Genomic DNA, 9,860 nt, shown 5'->3' with positions numbered 1-9,860 from the left:
ATATGAAAGACCGAGAGTGCGGAAGAGGCTGGGGGCGGGGGGAGAGGGGGGTCCGCGCTTCCTCTCCTCGCCGGACCCGGCAGCCGCCTGTCCCCAGGTGGGGGGCAGCGGAAGAAGCGGAGCGACGCTGAGCGTAGGGCGGGGGCCGGGCCGGGACCGGGCGGGGGCCGCCCCATCGCAGCGCCTGGCTCCGGCGGAAAGCGGAGGGGACGGCGGGGAGGGAGAGATGCGCCGGGCTCTGCCGCCGCCGCCCCGCCGCGCCGAGGAGGTGCCCGCAGGACAGCGGCCCCCCCGCTCTCCCCCCTCCCCGGTACCCACCCCGCGCCGCCCCCCCCCCTTCCCTCCCCGCCTCACCCCAGCCGGCCCCAGTCCCCTCCCTCCGCCAGATGACCACCGAGAGCGGCCGGCAGCGGCTGGAGCCCCCCGTCCCTCTCCGCTCCCGCAGCCCGGCGCCCGGAGCTCTCCAGATGAGCCGGCCGCCCTCCTCCGCCCTGGAGACCTCCACCTCCTCTTCCTCCACCTCCACCTCCACCTCCTCCTCCTCTTCGGCGGCGGCGGCGACCTCCAAGAGCAAGAAGGCCAGCTCGGGGCTGCGGCGGCCCGAGAAGCCCCCCTATTCCTACATCGCTCTCATCGTCATGGCCATCCAGAGCTCGCCCTCCAAGCGGCTGACCCTCAGCGAGATCTACCAGTTCCTGCAGGCCCGCTTCCCCTTCTTCCGCGGCTCCTACCAGGGCTGGAAGAACTCAGTGCGCCACAACCTCTCGCTCAACGAGTGCTTCATCAAGCTGCCCAAGGGGCTGGGCCGCCCGGGTAAAGGCCACTACTGGACCATCGACCCGGCATCCGAGTTCATGTTCGAGGAGGGCTCCTTCCGACGGCGGCCCCGGGGCTTCAGGAGGAAATGCCAGGCGCTGAAGCCCATGTACCGCATGATGAACGGGCTGGGTTTCGGCGCCTCCATCCTGCCGCAGGGCTTCGATTTCCAGGCGCCCGCCGCCTCGCTCGCCTGCCACTCCAACGGCTACAACCTCGACGTGATGCCCAACGCCGTGGCCGGCGGCTACGAGGGGCTGGGCGGAGGCCACCACGTCCCGCACATGTCGCCCAACCCCGGCTCGACCTACATGGCCAGCTGCCCGGTGACTGCCAACGGGGACTACGGCCCCGACAGCAGCAGCAGCCCCGTGCCCTCCTCGCCGGCCATGGCGAGCGCCATCGAGTGTCATTCGCCCTATGCCAGCCCTTCGGCCCACTGGACAGCCTCGGGGGCCTCGCCCTACATCAAGCAGCAGGGCCTGCCCGCAGCCAACGCCGCCCCCTCGGCCATCCACCCCAGCGTGCCCTCCTACTCCCTGGAGCAGGGCTACCTGCACCAGAGCCCCCGCGACGACCTCTCAGGTAGGGAGGGGACGGGGGCGATCCTCACCGCAGCTTCGGGGCTCCTCCGGCTTCGGTAGGACGGGAAGAAAAGAGAGGGGAGAAAGGGGTCGGGGCTGCGCTGTTTGGGGCCGGGAGGGAGGGAACTTGGGGGGGGTCAGGCGGTGTGGCTGAGAGCGTCGCTCCATCTTGTCCTGCTGGGGCTGCTCCGTGGAAGCAGAGCTCTGTCGTCCCGGCTCCATCACGGCTCCATCCCGGGCCCTTTGCCATCCCGGCCCGCACTCCCCCCCCCCCCCCCCCCCGAGTACACCGCTCTCCGCACAGTAATAGAAAAACGAGTTAAATATTCTCCGCAAAGCGCTGGGGGAGTGGGGGGGGGAGGGGAACACAAACCAAACCCCACAAATCTGTTAATATGGATAAATGCAACGAGATGAAAGCAGATCCAATGGATTTATGCGACCGGAGGGAAAAAGGGGTTCTGAGTTTCACCCTCCCTACTCCCCCCCTACCCCCCCCAACCCCCCCGGGTCACTTTTTGAAGACAATGTCTCCTCAGAAAAAATCCAAGCGCAAAAATGGGTAAAAGATGTTGGGCTCTTACGGGGAAATTTTCCAAATAGCCCTTTTAAACGCGGGTCCCGGAGGTTAAGCAAACAAAGACAGTCTGGGCTGGACCACACCGAAGAGGATTTTAGCCTGACTTAACCCCTAGGAGAGCGGGGTCTTGTTCAATTTTATGGGAATTTCAACAAGTAACAAATACAGGCGACCCCCGGCCCCTCTCCCTTCTCGCCCCCGCTGCCAATCACCTCTCGGCCCCTCCGAGCACCCGGCCCCGCTGCGGGAGCCGCTGCGCTTTTGGCTCCGATAATAAGAAATGCAAAACAAGCAACTAAAATGAACCAAATACCCCATCGCTCCGGCCAGGTTCGCGAGGAGAGGCGGCCGCGGGGAGGGTCGTTACCGGGCTATGTCACTCCGAAGGGCCGCTCCGTGCCCGCGGTGCTGTGTCGTTGAGACGGGAGAACGATCTGGGGCGTTCTCTCTGTCCCCGCACGTGGGAAAGGCAGGCGGAACACCGGGGCATCCCCGTCCCTCCGCCGTTTCACCTCTCCTCTTTGGTGCCGCCGCTGTTGTTGTTTGGATTGGTTTTATTTGTTTGTTTGGTTTTGTTTGCCTCGTTTGTTTCAATTCTCTGGGGCCACGCGTGGAGTGGGGCTGCGTCGCAGCGGCCCGAGGGCAGCTCCTGGAAAAGCAAAACAGTGGGGAAAGGGAAGATTACTGCGTACCCCGCTGCCTCCCAGCATTTCCCGAGGCCGGAGCCGTTGCAGCCCGACCCGCTGCTGCTCAGGGACGGACGTACACGCACAGAGCGACGGATGCCTTTTTAGTGCCGCTTTGCAGAGCGGCGTTCCTCCGATTGTGGAGCTGAGATTTGGGCCCTCGGCTTTGAGGGAAACCGCCCCCGTTCCTGAATTAGATTTAAAAATAAAAATCTTTTTCAAATTTTTTTTTCTCCCCCTCCCCACACACCCCCCCTCCTCGTGGATGCACTCATTCGTGCTGGATCTACGTAGTTTTATCAAAGTGAAGAGAGGTGGGGAAAAGCAAGCCGAGCTCTTTCACCGCTAGCGAAGGCCAGCGATCATCCTTCTCCTCCTGTCCCCGTTGCGAGTGATCGTCGCCTTTCCCTTCCTTATAATTAAACACAAAGCAAATTCGGTGACGATCGCTGCCGAGCTCGCGATGGCCCCCGGCTTTATGACAGCGATCGGGCGGGCTTAAAGCCTTACAGTTGCCTCAGATCCGAGAATAAGAGGGGAAAAAATTGGAACCAGGAGGCTCGGTTCTGCTGAAGGATTCTAAGACGGGGCCGGGGGGGCGGCACGGATTTTTTTCGCACGCCATTAAATCCCGCTAAATGATTGAATCAGGATTGTAATAAAGTGGCTCGGTTTATGGCGAGCATACCAGCAGGGTTATTAGAAAGCCGAGGAAATCCAGCGAAATAATCACTTTTATAAAGTGAGCTCTGCGGGGTGAAGGAGGGGACAGTGCTGGAGGAGCTCCGTGCCGGGGTCTGCGGCCGAAACAGCGACAGAGGCTGCAATGCTGAGAAACTATAGATATCCCTGAATATTTCCCTTTTTTTTTTTTCTCTCTCTCTTTTTAAATTATTTTTGTCCCCTCCCTTCTCTCTCTTTTTGTTTATTTTCATTTATTTTATTTTACTTCGTGCACGTATGTGACCCTTCGGTCAAGTTTTGACATGACCCCTCCAGCCGAGTTTGACACCCACACTCCAAAGCAATCTCCCTCTGGCTCCATCCCGCAAAACGGTTCCCCACTCACAGCAGCGTTCCTCCCGTACTGCGGGGCCCGGCCCGGCACGGGGATGTCCCGCGGGGCCCTAAGGGATGCCTCGGGCTGTGGGAAACGAGAGCAAAGCCAGAGAGGTCGCTCGTTTCTCGGTGCCGCTGGTGTGCTTGGCTCGGCGGTGGTGACAGAGCAGCGGGACATTCCCTGTCAGTAAAACACGCTCGGACACAGGCGTGCACGCACACGGAAATAAACGCTCCTTTAGCATACCAACGGACCGAGGTCGCAGTTCAACTTGCGGCCCTTTAGGTCAAAAGAAAAATGCCCCAGTAGTTGGGAGTCGCATCCTTGCGTTGAGCCCGGAGACCCACGCCGGTCGCACCCCGCGCTCCGGGCAGGACTCGGCCCCACGCGTGTTCGTCCCGACCCACGGGCAGCGGAGCGCCGGGTGGGGTCCCCGGTGTCGCCCCGCGGGATTCCCCCTGGTGAAGTCCTCTTTCTGAGCCCCTCTCGTTGTTTCCTTCTCTTGCAGTGGGACTGCCCCGCTACCAGCATCACCCCTCCCCGGTGTGCGACAGGAAAGATTTTGTCCTCAACTTCAACGGCATTTCCTCTTTCCACCCCTCGGCCAGCGGCTCCTACTACCACCACCATCACCACCAGGACATCAAGCCCTGCGTCATGTGAACTCCCCTCAGAGACACTCGGGGGACAGAGCCGGCCCCACGCGGATCGATGTAATGTGCACTCTGATAGCATTGGTAGTACGCAAGTCACTTAGCGAAGCACCCACGGGAGCGGTGTTCTCGAGCCCCCGCTCGTCGCAGGGCGCTCGCAGCTCTCCCAGAACGAATCCCGCGTGGGGCGTTGGACCTCCGTGCCGGCACCGATGGCGAAAGCCGCCGCGATCCCCTCTGGACCGAGTGCCGTGGTCCCATAGAGCTCCGTGTCCCGGAATGGGAGCGACGCATCCCGGAGCCCAGCACCTGCCGGGACGGCACTCCGCTGCGGGAGCTTTCCTCTTTGCCTTCTTCCTCCCGACCCCACCGAGGACGCTCGTGACGGACTCCAGCACCGACCAATCGATATTATTAAAGCAGTATTGTTTAGCCCTTTCCTGTAGAGACTTTCAGAAAAATCCTTCCACCCCCTCACCTCCCCCCCTTCATCCCCCCTCCAGCATTGCCGCAAGACAACGTTTTGTTTTGTTTTATTTTTACAAAAGTTGTTTTCTACCACAGTATTTTTTAAAGAAATATTTTAAATAAATCCCGTGTATACTCACACACTATTGCTTTAAAAGGAGAATATATTTGCACTTATGTATACTTTTTACAGTTTGCCAAAATATTTTGATGTACAAATTTTTTTTTTTTTTTTTTTTCCAATAAAATGTATATAAACGACTGCGGGCACTCATTTCCCCTCGGCCCCTTGCAAGAAACCCCCTCCCCCTAAAATTATTCTCCTTGCACAGAGCTGCAACCTCGAATCATAGAACGATAGAATTGCTCAGGTTGGAAAAGACCTTGAAGATCATCAAGTCCAACCACAACGTGACCAAGGTACCCTAACTCTAACAGCCCTCTGCTAAATCATGGTCCTGAGCACCACATCCCGCAGGAGGAGAGAGAGGGGTGACTGGGAGACAGTGGGGGCAGCAGGCATAAAAGCAGAGGGGTACACCTGGAGTGCCACATCCTACATGGTGTGCTCTGCCCGCTGTTCTCGGCTGTTCTCTCGTCCCCGTCGGAACTTCTCTGAGTCCCGTAGGGGCGCTGAGAGTACGTCGGGTGTGGGGGAGGTGGGATGGCGAGAGGGGTCCTTAGTAAAAAAGTGGCTGAGAGGTTGGGAGAATTGAGGATGGAACTGAGGAATTGGGGAAGAAGAAGAAAAAACAAAGGCGGGGGGGGAGGGGGGGGGGGGGAAGAGAGAGAGAGAGAGAAAGAGAGAGAAAACAAACTTCCAAAAGTCCTCCCGAAGCACCCCAAGGCCAAACAACTCCCGTCCCCGACCACTGCAGGGGAGTTGGATTAGATGACCTTTAAAGGTCCATTCCGACTCAAACGATGCTATGATCGCACGGTTCCTTCTCGCCGTGCCCAGCCAGGCCCGGGACCGGGCTCCGGGAGCCACTCGCCCTCTCCGTCCCCGCCGCCGTGCGGTGCCCCCGGTACGGTTCCTCCCGGAGCTCAGCCCTCCGCCTCCCCCGGCTCCACAGGCACAGAGGCGGCCCCGGGCCCGGCGGCACCCCGGTACGGAGCCCCGTGGGTTCCGAGAAGCGAGAGTTTGAGCAAGATGGTCCGTGTATGAGGCTATACTCGTTCAGTGTAGACACACGCACATGTAACATTTTCTATGTGTGATGATATGCATGTAATGATACGTGTGTAATGATATACGCGAGCACACATCTATAATTCCTCATCTTTTAAAATACATATTTACACTCAACCATGCTCTTTTCTTCCTCGAGCTTCTCGGGGCCTGTGATAAATTATAAAGTCAGCTTCGGAGTTTGCTCCGACCACAGTGCTGTGTTTACATTCTTTCCGAGGCAAGCCTGCATGGTCGTAATTTATATCCTAAACACTCGAACGTAACTTGTTTATACAGGAATGACAGGACCTCAACGGGGAAAAAACTGCCTCTGCGAGCGGCGGCCGAGCGCGGAGTGTCACTGCCCTCCAGCGGCACCGCGACGGCATGAGCTCCCGCACACCCACGCGGCTGGGACACCATCGTCGTTCTTATTATTATCACTTAATATTATTTCATTATTATTATTATTATTATTATTATTATTATTATTATTATTCTCTGCTTCCGAATGCAGCTACATCCCAGGAAATGCGGCTGATGCTCGCACTGCCTTGCTCTTCCTTCTGAGGAAGAAGAGTCTGCTCGGGCATCCTCCTGCTCTCTGTACCAGGATTGAGCACTCTGCAATCACCAGGCTGAGTGAGGTTCCCTTTCCGCAGCTCCTGAACAAAGGGCGTCTCAAAACACCCCCTTCAGCCATCGCTGTCTCTCTCTCTGGGTGACACCCATGAAATGAACCCAACTATTTTGGAATTTAAAGGGGGACCAACAAATGACAGGGAAAAAAAAAAGCCAGATTTTTAAGTTAATTTGAACTGATTTTGTTTTGATATTTGATTTTATTACAGCGCTTGCTAGCCTAGAAACCCGGGTTTTGTTTAGTCTAAAGAGCTCCCATGGTTGCAGAGCCATGGGGGCCAAGGCCAAGAGCTGTGCCACAGACAGGACGAGATATTTGTATTTGAGCCATACCCTTACGAATCCTTTTTTTGAACTCTACTGTGTTTGTTAACAATCACCAAGCATCAGAAGTACTTCATACCTTGGAAAAAGGAAGCTTCAGTTGGAAATCCAGAGCCCTGAAGCTTTTCATCGTGGTACCACGGATGCAGTACTCATCCCTGAGATTCCTGAAGGTACTAAAATCTCTGATGAGATCACAAGTCCAGCAACCCAGTTGTGTAGATTTAGTGCGAGCGCTGTGAGGGAGCCCAAGAGGGCATATCTTTATCTGTCTGCTCATCATGGTTTGAGATCAATAGATGCAATGCTACAGTGAGCAACAGCTGGTGTAATGCATGCAAAGTCCACCTCTCCACATCTTTCTTAGTCATCCTTCTTCCCTGACACCACAGCCAATCCTCATCCTCTTCATCATTTGTGTCATTCTTTGTCTGCTGACACATCCAGGACTGCTTCGTCCTGTGTGTGTGCATTGCAAAACACCTCAACCTTTTCTTTCTTCAGCCCCAGGAGCACCCACCCCTGACAGCACTGTCACCACAGACACACAGCCTGCAGTTCAAAGCTGCATTGTTTTCTTTTCCAATGAGCTCTGTGGGTTTATTGCTTGAGCAACGCATCTCTTCAAACTTTGCCTGGCTCCCGACCTCAGACCATCCCTGCTTGCAGAAAGCTAAATCACAACTAGTTACTCATCGCGACCGAGGGAGCAGCTCGTGTTTGGTGAGGCACTGCAGCAAATGGATGGAGCACAGACTAACCCAAACATTTCCATTATTAGAGCACACCAGCCTGGGCTCCGTGGGACGGGAGTGAAACCACGCCGGAGCGCCTCAAACAGATTGCGTGTGATCTCCTATCATCTTATAGATGTATTTTCTCCATTCTCTGGTTTCATCGCGGTCTTGCTGCCCCAGCAGAGGGATTTTGCTAGTGAGGGTGTTTATGTTACGCAGAGCAAACCACTCAGCCACTCCAAAGCTAGGAGCGTTTGCACAATCAATTTAACATTGACAAAATTAGCCAAACGCAGAGATATCGTATGGGGGATGTTGAGTTTCTCACTGACATTTGACCAAAGTGTTTTTTAAAGCAGTCAGTTTATTAATCCCATTAAATCCCTTTGCCTATTATTCTATTAAGACCATCACGAGATTAATATCGCACTGCGCTTTGTCCCAGCTGGCAGAGTGCTGCGAGCCAATGCAATATTTGCAGCTCAGAGTGAGACCTTTAGCCAACTTTGGAGGCAGAGAAAAAACCTTTTTATTTTTAACTCAAGATGTGTGATTTTACAGAACTAGAAAGGTTTGCTGCTAACATGTGCACGAGGCAACATTTAAATGAGGCTGTCTGACAAAACGCTGGGTACGTCAGTTGGCCCATGAGAAAGCCAAGCCCTGCTTTCAATTATAATTTTAATATACCTGAACATGTGAGCAGCCCCATTAAATTCAATGGGACTGAGCAGCTGCTTAAGGTTAGAAGTGCTCTGCTGAACAACAATGATGGGGCTGGAATCAAACACCCTGGTCCCTCCTGCACGCCAAGGCTGAGCTCTGTACAAGAACTATACCTGGTTCATATATAGAATGAAAATTAATTCAAAACACACTCCGGCTCTGAATAGAGATGTATTTTACAAAACCTGCTGGCATTAATTTTCCTGAAATACTGCCTTAGCTAATAAGAACACCCGGGCTTTATTTACATATTGAGCCATTTGATAGATACAAATGAAGAAAGAGGTAAATAGAAGCCAACATATTTTTGAATAAAAGCCCAGAGGTTCTCTCAGGGTTCAATGATCTTTGTGTCTAGATTATAAAGAATTCAGAGCAGCTCTGGCTGACTTGCCAACTACTGAATAGAGCTCCAAAACATCTGTAATATTAAACAACCCCAAGCCTCCTTTTTATGCTTGTTTTCATCCAGCGGTGATTTATAGAAAGCCATTGGCTTCTCCATTGGTCATTTCCAAAGAGAAGCATGCTGGGAGGCGGAGGAGGTTCTGAAAGTTGTTGGGACACCACTACCAAGCTGCAGCTGGAATTAGAGGTATTTTGACAGTGGATTTAGATTTATTTAGGAGATTAGGGAGAAATGTTAACTGCATTACATGGGTTATTTTAAACGTTGCAAAATGAATGTGCAGCGCTGTGCAAGGAACCATTGGGCTCCGCGGTAATTCAGTGCTTTCAGGATAAGTGGAAAAGACTGCTTTGGAGGAGCGGACAAAGGACAGATTCCTTGTGCAGCTCTCGGCTGCTAACATTTCCTTGCAGCAGAGCTGTGGCGCATTAATTCTTAATGTCCAAATGTAGGTATAATTAGTTTAAATTAGAAGTTTTATAACTGATTTAGCTGAGCTACCAAAATCCTTCATGTACACAGTCTTATCTCATTTTCAGCAGTCTTCTTTGGATTGGTTTATACCCATCCCAATTAACATACGCTTTTTACTTTATGAGAACTCTCTCCTTTTATTTTTGCAATCAGTTCAAAGGAGTTTAACATTACTCTCTGAGCCTGAGTCTTGGGCACAGTACTTCTCTGATATGATGAAAGGTGTGATTTAGTTTAAGCCGCATAGCTGGTGTTTACGGGCACTCCATCACCGTAATCCCTTGTTTATACACGTACAGCTGCAAACTATGCCAATACAACCAAATTTAAAGTGGAATCAACTCCCCAAGGCTTAGTGAAATTGAACAGTGTGCTATCTGTGACTGGGCAATCCTTGCACGAAAGGGCTGCAGATTGTCCCTGCGAGGAAGACGAATGTTAGAAACTGGATCTAAAGCATGATCCTATTGGGAACTCCTGGATAATTTTATGTGTGAAATCAGAGCTTTGAAGTCAGCCTCCAGACC

At 53.6% G+C, this 9,860-nt stretch overlaps 1 protein-coding gene across 1 annotated transcript; it reads left to right on the top strand.

Annotated features, from left to right (window-relative positions):
- Positions 1-226: 226 nt before the first annotated feature.
- Positions 227-5,050, top strand: FOXF2 (forkhead box F2). The gene is given in 3 exon segments (XM_048940228.1): positions 227-328; positions 330-1,401; positions 4,235-5,050. Coding segments are annotated over 3 exon segments (1,329 nt in total). The 3' UTR covers positions 4,390-5,050.
- Positions 5,051-9,860: the final 4,810 nt, after the last annotated feature.

The sequence above is a fragment of the Lagopus muta genome, chromosome 3, assembly GCF_023343835.1.
Source record: "Lagopus muta isolate bLagMut1 chromosome 3, bLagMut1 primary, whole genome shotgun sequence".
Taxonomy (NCBI): Eukaryota; Metazoa; Chordata; class Aves; order Galliformes; family Phasianidae; genus Lagopus; species Lagopus muta.
This window is presented reverse-complemented; position numbering and strand designations above follow the sequence as displayed.